At 69.3% G+C, this 18915-nt stretch overlaps 3 protein-coding genes across 3 annotated transcripts; 1 reads left to right on the top strand and 2 right to left on the bottom strand.

Annotated features, from left to right (window-relative positions):
* Nucleotides 1–91: 91 nt before the first annotated feature.
* Nucleotides 92–4791, bottom strand: LOC311190083 (E3 ubiquitin-protein ligase RNF19B-like). Its single transcript, XM_084261935.1, has 9 exons — nucleotides 4638–4791; nucleotides 3374–3982; nucleotides 2837–3027; nucleotides 2461–2611; nucleotides 1918–2080; nucleotides 1382–1496; nucleotides 1109–1246; nucleotides 644–836; nucleotides 92–514 (listed from the first exon to the last, which is right to left on the bottom strand). Exons 2-9 carry the CDS (start codon nucleotides 3817–3819, stop codon nucleotides 355–357), a joined length of 1557 nt encoding a protein of 518 aa, XP_084118061.1. The 5' UTR covers nucleotides 3820–3982; nucleotides 4638–4791; the 3' UTR covers nucleotides 92–354.
* Nucleotides 4792–6405: 1614 nt separating this feature from the next.
* On the top strand, nucleotides 6406–10561 carry ZNF513 (zinc finger protein 513; the record flags this gene model as incomplete). Its single annotated transcript, XM_084261723.1, has 3 exons — nucleotides 6406–6445; nucleotides 8634–9227; nucleotides 9420–10561. The coding sequence occupies 3 exons, from the start codon at nucleotides 6406–6408 to the stop codon at nucleotides 10169–10171; spliced, it is 1386 nt and encodes a 461-aa protein (XP_084117849.1). The 3' UTR covers nucleotides 10172–10561.
* Nucleotides 10562–10659: 98 nt separating this feature from the next.
* SNX17 (sorting nexin 17) lies at nucleotides 10660–18848 on the bottom strand. Its single transcript, XM_084261722.1, has 15 exons — nucleotides 18700–18848; nucleotides 16024–16098; nucleotides 15488–15605; nucleotides 15094–15158; nucleotides 14841–14951; nucleotides 14352–14442; nucleotides 14056–14143; nucleotides 13654–13723; nucleotides 13445–13537; nucleotides 13096–13299; nucleotides 12300–12422; nucleotides 12095–12172; nucleotides 11832–11906; nucleotides 11478–11519; nucleotides 10660–11375 (listed from the first exon to the last, which is right to left on the bottom strand). The coding sequence occupies exons 1-15, from the start codon at nucleotides 18757–18759 to the stop codon at nucleotides 11256–11258; spliced, it is 1413 nt and encodes a 470-aa protein (XP_084117848.1). The 5' UTR covers nucleotides 18760–18848; the 3' UTR covers nucleotides 10660–11255.
* Nucleotides 18849–18915: the final 67 nt, after the last annotated feature.

Here is an 18915-nt window from a genome sequence, read left to right as displayed (position 1 = left end):
CCCACAGTACCCAGGGGAACCAGCCCGGCCCCGAGTCTGCAGCGATGGACAGACAGCAACAGACAGCGACGGACAGACACCTTCTGGGAGCAGTTTTTATTTCCCAGCAGCACCCGTGCTCGGGCTGCCTGGGCAGGGGGAAAGGGGCTGCCTGGGCAGAATGTGGGCAGCCCTGAGCACAGTCACTGTGTGTCCAGCCTGGGGATGGCCAGGACCCGGCTCACAGGGCTGGTGCTGCCTCACCCAGAGGGACACAGCCCGGGCTGTGGATCTGCGTGTTGGTGGTGGGCAGGAAGGAGCCCAGGTGGGGCTCTGTGGATCGACAATCTCCCCTCTCAGTGCTGCAGAGTCCCCTCATTCTGTGGGGACACCCACGGTGCTGCACCTGTCGCTGGTGCCTCCCAGGGAGTCCCCAGAGAGACTCTGCCCTGACAGCGCGCTGCACAGGCTCTGCTCCCGGGCAGGATGCGGCACCGCCTCGATGGACACCTCCACCTCAATGTTGATGCCTTCCCTGCAGACAGACACGGGGCTGAGGGAAGCAGCCTGAAGCGGGACGGAGCCACATCCCTGCCCAGGAGGGGAGAAGACTGTTGGGACGGGACGTGCCTGTGTCCTGCTCCTGGCACAGCCCCTGGCTCACCTGTAGGACGTGTCCTGCCCCTCACTCAGCATGCTCCCAGCCAGGGCCACGGTGCTGGCTGACTGGCTGTCCTGCTCCTTCCAGGCCGTTCCGTGGTGTGGGCTGAGGCTGCTGCTGGGGAAGGAGGTGGTTGTATCTGGGATTCCATCCTCACCTGCCCTGGGGCTGGGCAGCACCGACCACAGCTCATTCACTGGTGGAGGGAGAAATGGTGCTGAGCATCTTGTTCTCAAGGAGCCCCCCCCCCAGGATCCAGGCAGGGGTGTGAATGAGCTGGTCCCAGACTGCTTTGGGCAGCACCTGCCTCCTCCCAGGGACACAGACGTGCGTGGCAGCGCCGGGGCCAGAACTGCCACGGGGCACAGGCAGCGCCTGGTCTGGAGGTGCTGCCACCACCACCGAGACGTGGGGCAGGGCCAGGGCCGTGTGGCCCAGCCGGGGGACGGGCAGCGGTGCAGGACTCACGCTTGGCCAGGTTCTCCAACTCCACCACGCCGAGATCCCCGGGCTGGCTGCGGCCACCCCCGCACCCTGAGCGGCTCCGGCACAGCGACAGCACCACCACCCCATAGACGTAGGTGAGCACCAGGGGCACGCCGACTCCTGAGGGCGGGCGGGCAGCTGCCACACAGCCCCGGCCGCAGCCCCAGCCAGCCCTTCCCCCCACAGCACAGCCCTGGTGCCCCGGGCCTGGGACACATCCCTGAAGCACAGCGGCCCCCCAGCCCTGACACTTACCCACCGTGACAGCTGTGATGATGGGGGACACAAAAAGAGAGAGGAGGACGCTGCTGGTGACAGAGAGGCACTGCTGGCACCCAGACAGGCTGCTCCTCCGGCTCTGGCCCAGCACCTCGAGCAGAAGCATGACAGGTGAAGGGCTCTGCAGGGACGTGGGCACATGGGCCCCAGGGCTGGGGCCTCCTCCCACCCCTGGGAGAGCTCCAGCTGCAGCTGCCCAGACACCCCCTCCATCTCCTCAGGGACAGGCAGCCACAAGTGAGCTGTCACCACAGCTCAGGTGTCCCTGAAGAACATCGCTGGACACCCAGGCTCCTTCCTCCCTTTGCCCCACAAAGCCCCCCCTCCAGGCCAAGAGTACCCTTGCTGGCAGAGGGTGGGCAACAGCACCAGGAGGGGCTGGGGGTGTTGGGGTGGCACAGGGACACCCTTTGGGCAGTGGTGAGCACTGGGGTCTGTCCAGGCCTGAGGCCCCGGGCTGCCAGGCTCAGCAGGGAGCAGGACTGTGGGGAACCCAGGTGCCCTGCCAGTACCTTCCTACCCATGTAGATGGGGATCCCAACAGTAATGACAGGGACAGCGATGCCTGCGACGAGGGAGATCACCATAGGCGCCCCCAGCACCATGCCCAGCTGCCACAGGATCTTCCGTGTCCGTGACCAAGGCCTCTTCCCCCAGAAGGTGCAGCCAGAGGGGCTGCGGGGACAGAGCAGGGCTGGGCCGATGGTGCCGGGACAGGCAGACACCAGCACAGCCGCCCTCGCGCTGGGGGAGACCCCTGGGCCCACCGGGGAAGGGGAGAGACAGATGCCCCCACCCCAATCCTGAGCTCCCTGGGACCCTGCCTGTGGGGTGCTGACAGCTGCCGCAGGCCCCCCAGCCCTGACAGACCACCCTGATCCCCCCCAATCCACCCCACATCTGGCTGTGCACGGCCACAGCTCTCAGCAGGGCCCCACTGCTCCCCGTCCAACCCCCACAGCTCCTGGCAGGGTCCGTGAGAGCTGGGCACTCCCAGCGCCTCTGACCACCCCGCAGCTCTGCCCCGCACCCCCCAGGGCTGGCAGTGGCCCCACCTGAGGAAGTGGACGTCGGAGATCTCCCGCAGGCAGAGCCAGCAGAACAGGCAGCCGCACACCGTGCAGCTCATGCGGTTGCAGCTCCCGTCGTTGATCTTCATGATGAAGGCGCTGCAGCGGGGACACAGCTTGATGGCCTCGGCCTCGGCTGGCGGGGAACGGGGATGAGATGGGATGGGGGGGCAGGAGAGCATGGGGACAGTCCAGCCCCACACCCCGCCCCAGGACTGAGGCATCAGGGCATCCAGGCACAGTGAGGTCCCACTGCCCCCCAGCTCGGCTGGCACGGGGGGGGGGGGGGCAGCGGCTCTGGGCCCCACAGGCCAAGCCCAGTCCCCACCCTGGCTGCCCCTACCCTGGGCTGGGGTCTCACCATGGGCCGAGCCCTCCGGGTGGGCCGGCTGTGCTGCGGGGTCGCTGGGGCTGGGGGCTGGCAGCGCGGGCACGCAGGGGCTGTCAGGGTGCCAGGGCTGCCGGCAGTGGTAGCAGAACTCGGTGCCGCAGCCCTCACGCCCACAGGTGAGGCGGGGACACTCGGCGCAGCCGTAGGCGAGGACAGCGTAGCTGCGGGGAGAGGGTGGTCAGTGCTGGGGCGTCAGCAGTGTGCCCCCCCCCCCAGCACAGCCATCCCCCCTCCCGACGTGGCCATGCAGTGGCAGGTCCCAGCTCTGTGCTGAGCCGGAGCCGCGGCCCGGCTCATGCAGCGGTGCCGGGCAGCTCCACACCGAGCCCGGCAGGGACATGCAGCAGCCTGGGCTCCGCAGGGACCCCTCCGAGCAGGGATGGGGCCCGCACGGGATCAGGTGTGGGAAAGGCTCACAGGACTCAGGTCCCCGAGAGAACCCCGCTGCCGGTGTGGGAAGGGGGGGGGGGACGGACCCTCCCCCTGCTCCCGGGGGCCAGCGGTCACCTGCAGTCGGGCGCGGGGCACCAGCGGGTGCCGGGGTCGGCCGCCAGCAGCCGCCGCAGCAGGAACTCCTCGTACTTGCGGCGCAGGCTGGGCTCCAGGAGGCGGTGGAGGTCTGCGGGCTGCAGCGCGGCGGGGCAGTGCGGGCAGGACACCCGCAGGCGGCTCTCGGTGACGGCGAGGCGCAGGTACTGCTCCAGGCAGCCCCGGCAGGAGCGGTGCTCGCAGGACGCCAGCGTGGGGAAGGCCTCGGGGGGCTGGGGCAGCAGGCACAGGGGGCACTCCACCAGCTCCCCGCCCTCGCCCGGGGGCAGCGCGATGCTCACCCCCTCGGGCTCTGCCGGCTCCGGCTCCGGCTCCGGCAGCGTCTCCCCTCCAACAGCCTGTGGCTTCCGCCCGAAGCAGCCCAGGAAGCGGAGCGGCCCGGGCACCCGCCTGGGCTGCTCCATGGTGGCCCGTCGGGGCAGCCGCCACGGGGGCTACGGAGGGCAGCGGGGAGGTGCCAGCCCCGGCGCCACGCCCATGGCCGGGCTCCTACCTGGGCCTCAGACCCCGTATCCCGCCCAGGGGCAGCAGCTGAACCATCCCCGCCCGCAGTCGGCGCGGCTCAGCCTGCAGGGGAACAGCGGGGAGATGGAGCTCCGGGCGCGCCGGGGGGCTCCGGGCACCCGCGAGACCCCGCCCCGCCCCCCGAGACCCCGCCCCGCCCCCCCAGCCCCCGCCCCGCCCCCTGACAACCCGCCCCACCCCCTGAGGCCCCGCCCTGCCCCGAGACCTCGTCCCCCCGAGGCCCCGCCCCGCGCCCTGACAACCCGCCCCGGCCCCCGAGACCCCCGCCCCCCTGAGGCCCCTCCCCCCCGCCCCCGGGGCCCCGCCCCGCCCCCTGAGACCCCGTCCCCCCTGAGACCCCGCCCCGCCCCGTGGGACCCCCCTCAGGCCCCGCCCCGCTGCTGGGCCCCGCCCCCTGAGGCCCCGCCCCGCCCCCTGGGCCCCGCCCCGCCCCCTGAGACACCCGAGGCCCCGCCCCGCTGCCGGGCCCCGCCCCCTGAGGCCCCGCCCCGCCGCACCCCGGGGCCCCGCCCCGGCCCCACCACGGACAACACCCGGCAGGTCCAGGCCGAGCCCGGCCCCGCGCTGCTCCCCGCGGCCCCCCGGCCAGCCCGGCCCCTCAGCCGCGGCTCTGGGCTGCACTCGATGCCGGGGCCGCACGGCGCGGGCAGAGCAGCCGGCGGGGACCCAAGCGGCCCCGTCCCGGGCCCCGTGGTACCTGTCAGTGGGGAATCCCCGCTGAGGACTCGGCGCGGCCGTGGCTCCCTGGGGCTGCCGTGAAGTCCAACACACCCGACTGCCTTGGGGACCTGCAGACAGAGACGCCACCCGTGAGGAGCCCCGGCAGCAGCTCACGCAGCGGGGCGACGAGCCCTTCCCATGGGGACACATCCAGGGCACAGACCTGGGTGCCAGGGAGGCTGCTCCCCCAGCACACCCAGCCCCACGGCAGCCATCGAGTCCCTGACCAGGTCAACCAGGGGCCCTTCTCCTGAAGAAAGATGCTAAGCCCTGGATCTGCCCCGCACCGAGACACCAGAAGCTGCAGGAAACCAGCCGAAGCACAGGGAAGCCCTGGGAGCAGGGGTGTGAATGGGCTGTGGAAGAGGAATGCAGCATCCCAAGAGCCCAGGCAGGGTCACAGCACGGCCAAGGGTCTGGTGGCTGAGCCACACAAACGGGGGATGTGATCTGGGACGGGGGTTGTGAGCCACGTGGCCATGGCAGGAGAAATCAAGAGCTCCACTGTGTGGGGCCTATCACACACTCCTTGGGAGTGAGCTCCACAGTCCTCAGGAGAGCAGCGAGTAGGATGGGCAGAGAGAATGGCTGCAGAGGAGCCACAGCACCCCAGCAGCGGGGTCACTGCTGGGCTGGCTCTGCAGCTGCCTCTCCTCCTGGGCCTGGCTTAGGGACCTGGGCTGCCCTTCCTCTGCAGCCAGTTCCCACGGGGGTCACCGTGATCCCAGGGCTCCAGAGGTTCCCAGCCCACCTTCCTGCCCAAAGCAGGGCCAGCACCGTGGCGAAAGGCACCACAGAAAACCTCCAAGGATGAGGACTGCTCAACCTCTCCAGGCAACAGACACTCAACTGGCCTTGTCCCACCCCCCAGGGCAGCACAAGGGAGCAGGACACTGGTGGGCATCTCCCAGGGATGGTTTCAGTGGCCCCCAGAGAGCAGACCACGGACAGCACTCAAGCCCTGCACCCCTGAAGCCCCAGATCCCTCAGCCAGGCCAAAAAGGTCCCAGCACCAGGGACCCTGCGACGCTGAGGGACCGGGCCAGCTGTGCCCCTGGTGTGGGCCTGCCCTCCAGCCCTGACCCAGCCCCCGTGCCCGGGCCAGTGCTGGCTCTGGACCACCCAGCGCCGCTCTGCCAGGACCCCAGAGCCTCCGGCAGCCGTGCCGGGCCCGCTCCCGCGGCTGCCCCGCTCCCGCGGCCGCCGGGCCGGGCAGGGTGCCCCTGGCACCGCGCAGACCCCGCCAGCGCCCTGCGCTCTGCCCGGGCAGGGGCTGCCGAGAGGCTCCAGGCCCGGCCCCGGTCCGGCGGCCAGAGCTGCCCCCCGGCTACCGAGCGGGGCCGGGAGGGCCGGAGCCGCCACCGGGTCCAGCGGGCGGCCCGGCCGGGCGGGACCGGCGCGGCCGAGAGACCGTCAGCCCCCGCGTCCCGGCCGCAGACCCCGCGCCCCCCGCCCGGCCCCGCCCGGCTCGGCCCCCGCCTGCCTCTCCCGCCGCGCGGCCTGCGCGCCCCCGCCGCATGCCGGGGCCGGGGCTGCAGGAGGCGGGCAGCCGCCCCCGCGCCGCTTCCGGGTGCCCGCGCCGCTTCCGGGGCGCCGCCGCTTCCGGCGCTGGCCCCGCCCCGCGGCGGCCGGAAGCGGAAGTGGCCGGTCGAGGCGGGGCGGCGGCGGCCGCCCCGGGCTGGCGGTGGGGGGGGGGGTGGCGGCTGTCGGGCCGCGGGCGGGCGGCGGGGCCGGGCCCGGCCACGATGCCCCGGCGGAAGCAGAGCCACCCGCAGCCGGTGAAGGGTGAGTGCGCGGCGGGGCCGGGGGGCGGCGGCGGCGGCGGCCCGGCCGTGGCCCGCGGCGCTCGGCGCGTTGCGGCGGACGCCCAGGACGGCCCCGAGGAGACGGCGGGAGCGGCGCTGGTGCTGCCCGGCCACCGGCCGCCGGGCCGCGGCCTGGCCTTCGAGAAGGGACCGCCAGGTGCGTGCCCCGCGGGGGGGACGGCCGGCCCGGGCGCCCCGGCAGCGCTGCCGGTCCGGGGGACGCGGCCCGGCCCTGGCGGAACCGGCCCCCGCGCTCGGCCCCCTCCGGCAGCCGCCCTCCCCGGGAGCGGGGCCCCTCTTCCCGCAGCGCGAGGCGAGGCCCGGTCCCCCAGCAGCGGCCGGCCTCTGCCTGCCCGGCCCCTCCGCAGCGCTTCCTCCCGTCAGGGCCCCTCCGGCGCGCCGTGCCCCCGCGGCTGGTCCGGGGGGGGAGCCTGCGGCCGGTGCCCCGGAGCCCCCAGTACCCCGAGCCGTGCAGGCACTGCGCTTCTGCCCGCCCCGGGGCTGGGGCCGGGTCCTGGCCCCCACCGCCCCTTCGTGCAGACGGCGGCACGCCGAGCTCGGGGTCAGGCTGCAGCGAGAGGCAGGGGACAAGCGCTGCTCCAGCTGCGTTCAGCTGCCCCGCAGGCACCGTCGGGAGCATCGGCAGCGCATATGGCAACGTGCCGAAGGGTGAGAGGAGGGGGCACGCACCCCCTCACCGCCCGAGGGCCGGTCCGGGTGCTCAGCCGCCCCGCTGGGCTCTGCCAGCACCTCCTCCTCTTTGCCGAGGCGGGGTCCCAGCTGCTGGGCAGATGGGGGGCTGCTCCGAGGGCTCCGCTTCCCCACAGCGTGTGTGCAGAGCACAGGACAGAGCGCCCTGCAGTGCTGCAAGGGCTGAGCGCAGCTTGCTGTGGGCAGCACTGTCCTGCTGCCAGCCACAGCCAGGGAGCAAGACTGGGCACCTCGGGGCCCCTGAGGATGCCACAGGACCGGGCGCCTTGGGTGCACCAGGATGTCACAAGATGCTGTTTGCGTCCTGGTCCTCACCCCGTGGGCAGCGTGGTCCCACCTGGGGAGCGCTGAGCCGGCCGTGCACAAGGGACAGCGCTCCAGGGATGAGCTCTGGAGGCCGGGGAGTCCCTTGGGGAGGGCGTGGAGGCACGCCGAGGGGTCTCTTGGACGTGTCAGGGCCATAGCGCTATGCCTCGGCCTGGCATCAGCATGCTGGGCAGCGCTTGTGGAAAGGGCTGGGAGGCTGCTGGGGCTGCCCTGTCCCCCGGCACAGGAGCAGCCTCCACCCAGCACGAGCCCGGGGCCCTGGGAGCTGGACCCGGCTGGACAGGCAGCCGCAGAGGGGACGGCCCAGGCACAGGGGGTGGGGGGCACGTTAGGTCATGTGGGCTCCGGGGCGGGCACAGCACAGGCCAGGCTGGGTGCTGGCAGTGCCCTGGCTGGGTGTCACCACCCTTCCGGCCCTGAGCCCCAACCCGGGGCATGCCTGGGGCCCTGGCAGGGGGTGCTCTGCTCCCGTCAGGCCTTCCTGGGGCACAGGGGCTGCAGGATGGGTCTGCACCCCGGCAGGAAGCAGAACTGCCTTCAGAGAGCCTGGCACAGACTTCCCCTCACGCTGCCATGTGACAGCGGTGCTGTGCTGGGCCAGGGAGGGTCTGTTTTCCTGCACGATGGGGCGGCTGCTTCCGGGCCCCACGGGATCAGCTCCAGCTCCCCTGGGGCTGGGCAGTGGTATGGCCAAGGGTGACCCAGGCCAAGCCTTAGGGCACTGGGCCTTCTGGCCTGGGTCAGGTTGTGCTGAGTATCTTCCTGTTGCCGTGGTTTCTCACTGGCTGGGTCATGCTGGTGCATGTCACTTGCCTGTTGTGCCCCTTGCTGCCCACCCCTCCTGGTGCTGGGGCTCTGGCTGTGGGGCGGCACCCGGCCCATCCAGCCACAGGGCAGAGGTGATGGGTTTTCCCCCAGATCAGGGCTGCAGCAGGACGTTGGGGCTGGGGGGGCTTGTGGCCCCGCTGTGTGCAGCATGGTGGGCTCCAGCAGGCTCCTCGGGTGGGTGCAGCTGCCTGACCACTGTCCCCTCTTTGGGAGGGGCGCCGGTAGGACCAGCGGCACAGGAGACGGGCTGTGCCCAGGCTGACACTGTCCCATCCCCCCCCCCCTCCCCCCGGTCTCCTCAGCAGACTCCCTGGTGGGGAAGATCGCCATCCCAGCCTACACGCTGAGCGACGACGACTGCTCCTCCGGCTACCAGCAGCTGAGCGTGGAGAGCGACCCCGAGGAGGGCGGGGAGCCCGGCCCCGCCGCGCTGCCCTGCCGCCAGTGCGGGCTGCAGCTGGCCGCCAGCCTGGGCCAGAGCTGCCTGCAGTGTGCGGGCACCGAGGGGGGCCGCAGCCAGCGCATCGTCTACTCCTGCCAGCTCTGCCCCTTCGCCTCCCACTACTCCAGCCACCTCAAGCGCCACATGAAGACCCACAACGGGGAGAAGCCCTTCGCCTGCCCGCAGTGTGCCTACGCCTCCGCCCAGCTGGTGAACCTGACGCGGCACCTGCGCACGCACACGGGGGAGAAGCCGTACCGCTGCACCGGCTGCAGCTTCGCCTGCAGCAGCCTGGGCAACCTCAAGCGCCACGAGCGGGTCCACAGCCAGGACAAGCCTTTCCAGTGCGCCACCTGCGACTACCGCTGCAACCAGAGCCGCAACCTCAAGCGGCACATGCTCAGCCACCGCCTGCCCAAGGCCGAGGGGCCGCACCGGCGGGACAAGGATCCAGGTAAAAAGGAAGGAGGGAGGGGGGTGGTCTGTGCAGGTGGCGGCCCAGGACCGGGGAGGGTTCCAGGCGCGTGTCCTGCCATCGCCCCGTGCTGGGTCTGGCACATCCCAGCAGGCTCAGCCCCGGCTCCTGGCAGAGCTGAGCCCTGCCAGCGCCATGCCGCTCACAGCCCCGTTTGTGTTTGCCCCACAGAGCCACTGCTGCCGGAGCTGAGCCTGCACGTGGGCAGTGGCAGCGGCCCCTTCCTGCCCGGCTGCGCTAGGCTGCGGGGCGAGGAGGCGGCCGCGCTGCCCGAGCTGCTCTTCCCCTTCACGTGCCGCATGTGCGGGCTGGTGCTGGACGACGGCTTTGCGCAGGATGAGGGCCTGGCCGAGCAGGTCTGCGGGCGCTGCAGCCTGGCCGTGCTGGGCACTGAGCCGGGCGCCAGCCCCCGCAAGGGCGCCGGGGACAAAGGCTTCGCCTGCAGCCTCTGCCCCTTCGTCACCCACTACCCCAACCACTTGGCGCGGCACATGAAGACGCACAGCGGGGAGAAGCCCTTCACCTGCCCGCTCTGCCCCTACGCCTCCGCCCACCTCGACAACCTGAAGCGGCACCAGCGGGTGCACACGGGGGAGAAGCCCTACAAGTGCCAGCTCTGCGACTACGCCTGCGGCAACCTGGCCAACCTCAAGCGCCACGGGCGCATCCACTCGGGCGACAAGCCCTTCCAGTGCAGCCTCTGCAGCTACAGCTGCAACCAGAGCATGAACCTGAAGCGGCACATGCTGCGGCACACGGGCGAGAAGCCCTTCCAGTGCCGGGACTGCACCTACACCACCGGCCACTGGGACAACTACAAGCGCCACCAGAAGATCCACGGCCACGCGGCGGAGAGCTGGGTGAACCCACGCAATGCCAAAGCCCTGCTGGCCCCTCCGGCGGTGGGCACAGCCCTGCCCTGAGACAGCACTTAGCCTGGCTGCGGGGGCTCGGCCCTGCGGCGGGCCCGGCCGCGGCCCCCACGCTCCCTGGGGGAGGGACGGGCAGCGGCTGCCGCAGGGGCCCAGGGGTGCACCGGGCGCTCCGGAAGCCCGATCCTGCATGAGCAGGAGGAAGCCACGGCTGGTGGCTCTGGTGCCAGGCACAGGTCCCTGCCTCAGCAGCAGCAGGTCCCTGTGGCCACGCCTCCCCAGGGGCAGGTCCTGCCTGCTGGCACCTTCCTCTGCCGGAGTTTGGGAAAGGGAGGGGGTTGGGGCAACAGGACTGGTTCCTTGGCTGTTGCCATGCCGGTCGGTGTAATTTATATTGTGTATAAAAGCATTAAACAGTCGGTTTTGTTATCTGCTATTCTCCCCAGGGCCCTTGTTCTGCTTCAGGAGAGGACAGCGCGGGGGGGGCAAGGTGCGCAGGGAGAGGAGGGCTGGCAGCCACCCCCCAACAGACAGCCCAGTACCAATCAGGATCCGTTTTAATCATCATTGCAGTGTGTAAACATCCGTTACTGTCCATTAATGCTCTGGTCGGTCTGAGCAGCAGGAGTACGTGGTTACAAGCCTAGATTATGCTGGAGTCTATGAGCGGGTTAGAGAGGGGGGCACTCTGCGCAGAGCCCCCGGGAGACAGTTTACTGTAGTTGTCTCTGAGCACAAACCTAAACGCTAATTTGGCATTAGGAGCCTCACCAGGGCTGCTCGGTGCCGCAGCCGCCCGGGGCAGCTGGGTGCTCGGGCTGGGCCCTCCCCACTGGGGAAGGGGCAGCTCTGCCCCCCCAGCCCCGTGCTGGGCCAGGCTCTGCAACACCGCTCCAGGGCCGGGCCGGGGCCGCCCTGGGAACAAGCCCTCTCCCAGCTGGAGCCAGCAGCCGGAGGAGTTCAGCTGCCCCCACCCCAAAGGCAATGGTGGGCTGGGGGCGAGCGCCCCAGCCCCAGAGAGCAGGGGAAGGTGGATGTAGCAGGTGAGAGGCACGTTGATTGCAACCTGTCTGCAGGTCGTACATTCCTCGGCGAAGGCGCCTGGGCCGGGTCTGTCCTCGGGGGGTGGGGGGCACTACAGGTCTTCATCACCAATGCCCTCAAAGGCATAATTGCCATGGAAGTCGTTAGCGCCCACGTCGTTAGTGGAGCTGGAGTGGCTGATCCCTCGCAGGCTGACAGAGGTGAGCTTGCTCTGTGGAGAGGGGAGGCATTAGGGAGGGTCCCTGCTTCCTCCCTCCTCAGCTCAGTCGCTGAGGAGTCACTCCTCAGCTCAGCACAGCCACACACAACTCACCGAGAGTTTGGCCATCGGCTCCCGGGAGGCATCAGGTGAGTCCTGCGGGGACAGCGCAGTCAGGGGGTGGGACACAGCACCCACCCCCCCTTTCTCCCCCTTGTCATCTCCCTGCTCTCCTGGGGCAAGGCTGGGCCACCATCCCACCCCTTCCCTTCTCTCCCCTCCCTCAGGGAATCTGGCTCCCAAGAATGAGTCTAGGACACCCTCCTGTTCCCAAGGCCCAGCCTGGGGTCCCTCCTGCCCTGCCAGGGTCCCAACGCCCAGTGAAGCCCACAGTCCCACCTGCCCTGTCAGGGTCCCAACGCCCAGTGAAGCCCACAGTCCCACCTGCCCTGTCAGGGTCCCACTCACCAGCAGCGGGGGTGACTTCACGGCTTGCTGGCTGTCTGAGCGCCGCAGGGCCCCGTTCACCCGCCGGCGGAACATCTGCAGTGGAGGAGCTTGGCTCAGCCACAGGGTCCCCATGGGCAGCTCCAGAGGTTACGGTGGCCCCTGGGGATCCTTCAGCTGGCCCCATCCTGAGGAGGGCAATCAGGGCCCGGCCTACACCCCAGGGAGTCAGAGGGGCAGAATGGGACCCCACCCCACAGCCAGCATCCAGCCCCAACCCTCACCTTACGGATGCTGCCTCCAGACTTTTTCACCATCAGCTCATCCACCATGGACTGCAGGCAGATGCTCAGCATGATGGCCTGCAAGGGACAAGCACCATGAGCTCCCACGGCCCTCCTAACACACCAAGCCGAGCCCCTCTCCCTCCTCACCACCCCCTCGCTCCCGGCCTCGCCCTCTGCCAGCCCGGTGCACGGGCAGCCCTACCTGTGGGCTGGTGATGGTGACCCACTGCAGCCGGTCCTTGCTCATGAGATACTCAAAAGCCAGCTCCAGCTTCACCTCAGACTTGCCCGGGCTGCTCCCTGAGGGACCGTTGCTCATGGGCACCTGCAAGGGCACACGTTGAGACCGGGAGGGAAAGCAGGCGGCTTCCCAGGATGCCCTGCCCACCCTCCCTTCCAGCACCATCAGGCCCCTCCAGCAATCTTGTGCCACTGAACCCCCTCAGCCCCAAAGCAGGACTCAAGCTCTCCCCTGGCCAGCTGGGCGAATCATATGAGGGCAAATCCTCTGAGGAGCAGCTGAGGGAGCTGGGGCTGTTTAGCTTGGAGAAGAGGAGGCTGAGGAGAGACCTTCTCCCCACCTACAACTACCCGAAGGGAGGTTGTTGAGAGGTGGGCGATGGTCTCTTCAGCCAGGGGACAGGAGATGGGACAAGGGGCAATGGGCTCAAGCTGCCCCAGGGCAGGGTCAGCTCAGCTGGGAGGGCAAAGTTCTTCCCTAGTAGAGTTGTGGGGCTGTGGCACAGGCTGTCCAGGGAGGGGGCTGAGTCCCCAGCCCTGGGGGTGTTTAACAGAGGGTAGATGAGGTGCTCAGGGATCTGGTTTAGCTTGGGATGGCATTGGTTGGACTTGATGATCTTAAAGGTCTTTTCCAACCTTGTGATTCTGTGACGCAGCCAGTGCCCCTCCCAGGGAGAGCCGCTGGAGCAGCCTGGCACAGCCGGGTCCCAGCAGCACCCCAAGAGCCCCCCTGCTCCCCACGGGTGGGCAGCACTCACCGAGGATGTGACCCTCCAGCACCGCATGCGCGTGACCTTGAAGCTGCCCTCCTTGGTCTGCTCGTTGGGCAGCCGCACCTGGAAGTTGAGCTCGTTGTTGCCGGCGCTGACGACGACGTGACACCCCTTCTCGGGGAAGTCGGTGACGCAGGGGTCGAACTTGAGATAGCCATAGTACTTCAGGGTCTGCGCCAGGCGAATGAACTGCGGGCACAGGGGGAAGTTCAGCACCCACAGCCCCGTGCCCAGGCCAGGAAGGGGCAAGGGACTCAGCACCACACCTTCCTGTGGGAGCAGCACAGGGACCGCTCTGGTCGCAGCGCCATGCCCTCCCCCTGCCCTCCTCTACCTCCTTCTTGGAGACTTTTTCCTGCAGGGACTTCAATTGCCGGTGCTGCTCCTTGTTGACGATGATCCAGCCGTGCTCGATGTCTGACACCGTCTGCCAAGCAGCAGAGGCCGGTGAGCAACGTGACCCAGAGCAACCCCAAACCCTGCACCCCGCAGCTGAGGGGTGCAGGGCCCCTCTTCACCCCGCTGGGCTGTGCCAACCCTCACCTGTGCATACAGCAAGTTCAACCCCACGTGATGCTCCATGACATCGTCATCATAGGAAGAGTCCCAGTAGCTGGAAGGGAACACGGGTCAACCTATTCCCCAGCTCCTACCAGCAATGGGGAGGAAAACCCCCATCACGCGCCGGGCTGTCCCCCTGCCCAGCTCCCCCAGTAGCCCCTCCTGCCCATGTCCCACTCCCCATCCTCAAGCAGCCGGTGGAGGCAGGAGAGGCGGTGCCTGGGACAGCAGAAACTGGGCAGCCCAGCCCCCGGTGTGACAGCCAGGTGTGTTCTTGGGGGGCAAAGCACCCTGCAGGAGCCAGCGGAAGGCAGGCAGGGGTCCCACTGCAGAGGAAGCAGCCCTGGAAGCCAGCCCGCTGCTCCAGCAGCCCCCGCCGCTCACCTCTTGCGCAGGATGATCCTGAACTTGCTGTTGTGCAGGCTGGTGACGGACACGTAGGGCAGCTCAAACTCCTGCAGCTTCCGCACGACTGTGGGGAAACCACAGCTCAGCAGCAGCCTGGGGCAAGAGGGAGCCCACCAGACCCCCACCAGCCAGGGTAACCCTGGGGGAGCCCACTGGATACCCCCACCCAGGGCACAGCCATCTGGTCCAAGCACACCCTTCTCCCCGTGGGGCAGGGCCCAGGGCAGACATCCCACCACAGCCCGCGTGGGGCTCCAGCGTGCTCTACTCACAGGAGAAAGCTCCATCCTTGTTCTCTCTCACCAGGAAGAGGCTGAAGTAGCAGATCAGGTCATCTGGCAGATCCAGTTTGGAGGCCACAGCCTGGCAGCAAGAGCAGGAGATCAGCACTTCCCGCCGAGAGGCAGCACCCTCACACCCCTACCCAGCAGCAGAACCCAGCCCTGGGCATTCTGGGGCCTTTCAACAGCAGGTAGGCAGCAGCACCTCTGTGTGCTGGGGGCCAGGGCAGTGGGGGCAAGCAGAGCAATGGGGCCCCGGGGATCCCCGACACCGCGGAAGAGCTGGGGGCCTCCCGACATCAATCTGGGCCCAGAGAGGGGCACATCAGCACATGCTGCTCTTCAGCACCCACCCCCTCCAAGAGAACCTGGCTGTGGGGTAGGGATGTGGCAGGGAGGGGCAGGGGGCTCCCAGGCTGAGGGACACAGCAGAACTCAGCAGGGGGAGCCAGCCCTGCCCCTGCACGAGTGCTCCAGCACCTCAAGGACATCCTCTGTCTGGTCCGAGGTCAGGATGGTGACCTTGACCTCCTGGCCACTGGAGAGCAGCACTTCCAGCACCACCTCCTCTGTGGGGATCTGCTGCGTCTCCTGAAAGGGAAACAGGTTGGGACCCCCATCACCAGCCACCCACGAGACACCCAGACTGCCCCGCAGTCCAAGGGTCCCCTCAGGTACCACCCGTCCCGGGCGGGTGGCACTCGCCCCGCACCCGCTGCCCCCAGCCCCTCACCTGCTGGGCCTTGCGCAGGAAGCTGTTGAAGGTCTCACTGCCCCCCAGGGTCTGGTCCTGCCGCACTGCGAGGGAAGAGACAAGCACGGGGTGGGGTGTTATGTGGGAAGGGGCAGGGACCCACCAACGTCCATCCGCTCCACGGTCCCTCAGCGCCCAGACTAAGGGTGGGCTGCACTGTAGGGCTGCACACAGGGGGAGGCACCATCAGGTCTCCAGCTCTGCCAGTGCGGGGAAGGAACTGGGCTGCAGGAGCTGACATCCAGCACACAGAAGCCCAGCTAACACCAGAGTGGGACTGGGGGGATCATGATGTGCCGCAGCACACAGAGCAGTGTAGGGGGGAAGATGAGGGCGATGTGCCCAGTGCTCTGAGCAGGCAGCCCCAGCTTACCAGCCTGCATATACTTCTCCAGCTGCTCCCGCCGCTGCTCCACCTCTGCTGGGGTGAGGGTGAAGATCTTCTTTGGGGGAAAGGCCGGGACCACATTTGCACCATACTCCTTCCTTAACTGGGAAGAGAGCAGAGTGCTGTGAGCCTCTGAGGAGAAGGTGGCTGCTCTGACCCCCCACCCCAGCTGAGTTCCAGGGCCCTTGGAAAGGTGAGGGGAGAGCTCGCCAGTGCTCTGCATCCAAACAGGCAGCTGCCAGTTTGCAGGCACCCAGCCAGGATGCCAGAGAGCAGGAGAGAAGGTCTGCAACCAATACCAAGGACAGGAATGACATCCTGGCCAGCCCCACAGGCAGCACACATTGCGCAGGGCCCGACGCTCTGGCTCTGCAGCAGCATGTGGTGCCTTCTTGTGGCATCGACAGCGGCCCAGGGCCCAGCAGCCTGCCAGCCAGGAGCCCAGCAGGCACCTCAGCGCTGCCCCACAGGAGGAGGTCGGTCAGCAGCAGCTTCCACCGCTGCTGGGGCCAGTTGCCTACCTGTTCGTGCAGCCCCAGGAGCTGGCTGTAGCGCACTCGGCAGTGCAACACCCCATTCACGTGGATGTTGTAGGCCTGTGGGGAGAGATACCAGTGAGACCCCAGCACCTGCCAGACAGAGGGTCCCCAGCCTGCCCAGCTCCGGGCACAGGGGCCACCCAGGGAGAAACCCCACCATGGCCCAGGAAGAGGCGATGCTCCTGAAGACCCTGCCAAGGGGCAGATGGGGGACCCGCAGCCCTCCCCTCCTGTCAGCAGAGCTCAGCTCCAGACCCACTCAGCACCCTCATGTGCCACATGCCAGGCTCACAGACATCAGCCCCAGCCCAGAGGCACAGCCACGTCCCCCAGCACAGTGAGGAGGGACCAGGAGGGGCTGCTGCCAGCAGGCAAGGGCTACAGCCCAGCAAGCGAGGACGGACCAAACGCCTGGGACTTGCCCAGAGAAGTACAACAGCAGCACTGTCTGTTTCTGTGTGCTGATCCCCTGAGTGTTCATCTGCAGCGGAGGGGACACAGCCAATGCTCCTCAGGAGGCACAAATGCATCCGAGGGATAATGGCTCCGGTAAGATGCTGGGAAGGCATAACCCTGCCCAGGCACAGGGAGAGTACAGAGCCCTGCTGCAGCCATGGGTGCCCTGAGGCAGTGGGCAAGGACACCCCTCCCTCCCAGCAGCAAGGGGAGGCAGCAGCCAGCAGCTCCCCATCCCGCAGGCCCCAGAGAGGCAGGCGCAGCGGCACGGCAGCCGGCACAGCCAGGCCAGTGAGGCAGGAGCCTGGCACCCAGCCGCAGAGCACTGCAAGGCCAGGACATCCCCACTGCCACAGGCTGCGAGGGTGTGCTCACCCCACCTCACCCCAACGCCTCTGGGGTGCACGGCCCCGGGGCAGGGGTGTCCTTCCTGGCACGCTGCCTGCCTGCCCCGGGGCCAGCACAGCGTAACCCTGCAGCACTGGTCCTCCGCTTGCTTGAAAGCCTAAGAGGTGCTGCAGAGAGCTGAGCAGGACGTGTCCCCACCACAATGCCCCCAAGCCAGGGAAGAGGCTGGAACCCCTTCGGGACAGCTCTGTCCCTGCCGGCACCAGCCCCACTGGGGCTCACCTGCCCCACGGCTTGCAGGGAGCTCCACAGAGATGTGGGGGTGCTGCAGGGACCCCCTGGTACGGACATCACACCTGCTGGCACTGGGTTTTCACTGCATTTTTGTAAAGCACCACGGAGCTGGCCCCTGGCTGCTGCCCCTGGTGCCCCCTCTGCCCGCGCTCAGCTCCCCACTGACGCCACAGGCAGAGCACAGCTACAGGGGTACAGCACAGCCATGGCAGCACAGTGTGTGGGGCTCTAAGACCCCAACCCCAGGGCAGTGGCCTCCCTGGCAACTGTGCCGTCCCCTCTGTGCCAGAGCAGATCCTGCAGCCCCTGCATGGTGTTCAGGAGGGCAGGAGGACCCTACCACAGCATCTGGAGACATGCTCCAGCTGGCAAATGCAGCCCCAGAAGGCACCTCCCAAAGCCAGTTTGCTTGCTGGAAGCCTCTGTGTCCCCCTGCCACTGAACACTGAGGGTACCTGAGGGGACCCAGCACACACCAGGTCTCACACTGGCTTCTCACAGCATCTTCCAACCCCAGGGCAACAGCCCTGTGCTCAGGGTGCCCAGGAGACCACAACGGATGCCGGGTGGCCCAGGGTCAGTGTTGGGGCCTGTCCCAGCAGAGCTCTCCGGGCTGTTGTGAGCTCCAGCCCAGACTCCAGGCTGTAAGTGTGCTGTGCTTGGACACAGAGGAGGAGGCCAAGGAGCTGTCACAGAATCGAGGGCAAAGTGCAGGGGCAAGCACAGGGCCCAGCCTGCCTCAGTGCCTGCTCCTCTGGCCCTGGCGCTGCTGCCTGCGGGTCAGCAGTCCCTCTGCAGTCTGTCCCACCACCCGTGTCCCTCGCACAGTGCCCCGTGCTCCCGAGGGCAGCAGGAGACCCCTTGAGAGGGGTCTCGCAAGAGGGGCAGGCAAGGGTTCCCCACGGCAGCAGGCACGGAGGAGCAGGGCTGCCCAGAGCTCCGTGTTGGGCCCCTCTGAGGGCTGACGGGAGCTCCGAGGCCCGGGCCCGGGCCCCACGGCCGCACCGCCACCTCGGCACAGCGAGACCCCGCTCGGCGGCCATGCCAGGGGCTCTGGGACGCCGGGGAGCCTCGGGCCGCCGCCCCGCGGCTGGACGCTCCGGATGCTCCGGGGACCCGCTCCTGGAGGAGCTGCCAAGGCCGAGGGCGTTCACGGCGCGCTGAGCAAAACAGGAAGCCGGGCCGGGCGGACAGGCCAGGGCCAGGGGGCCGCGGGGATGGGCCGGGGCCCCGCTGCCGGCAAGGCCCCGCCCGCGGCCCTCGCCCCGGCCCGCAGCCCCCCGGGGCCGGGCAACCCCCGGCAAGGCGCAAGAGCCCGGCCGCCCCCCGAGCGGACCCCCCCCGATCCCGCCGGGGCCGCTCGGCCCGGCCCGGGGGCGCCGCCGGCCGGGGGCTGCCCGCCGCGCCCAACCCCGATCCCCGCCCGGCCCCCGGGCCGGCTCTGCGGACCCGCGCGGCCGCGCCGGGAGGGCTGAATGGAGACAGCGCCCGCCCGGCCTCGGCCCGGGCCCCGCCGGAACCGGGCCGCGGGGTCGCCCCGCAGCGCCCCGCCCCGCTCACCACGTAGGCGGCGCCGCCGTCGCCAGCGCGGGTCTCGGTCTCGGGGATGGAGAAGTGCATGGCGGGGCCGGGGCCGGGCCGGGCCGGGTCAGCGCCCCCGTTACCTGCCGTGCGCCGCCATGTCGGGCCGGGCGCTCCCACGGCACCGCCCCGCGGGGCCCCCGCGATGGCGCGGCCGGCGGAACCGCCCGCCGGGGCCGGCCCGGCAGCCGCCCC

Source organism: Gallinula chloropus (assembly GCF_964237585.1).
Source record: "Gallinula chloropus genome assembly, chromosome: 3".
Lineage (NCBI taxonomy): Eukaryota > Metazoa > Chordata > Aves > Gruiformes > Rallidae > Gallinula > Gallinula chloropus.
This window is presented reverse-complemented; position numbering and strand designations above follow the sequence as displayed.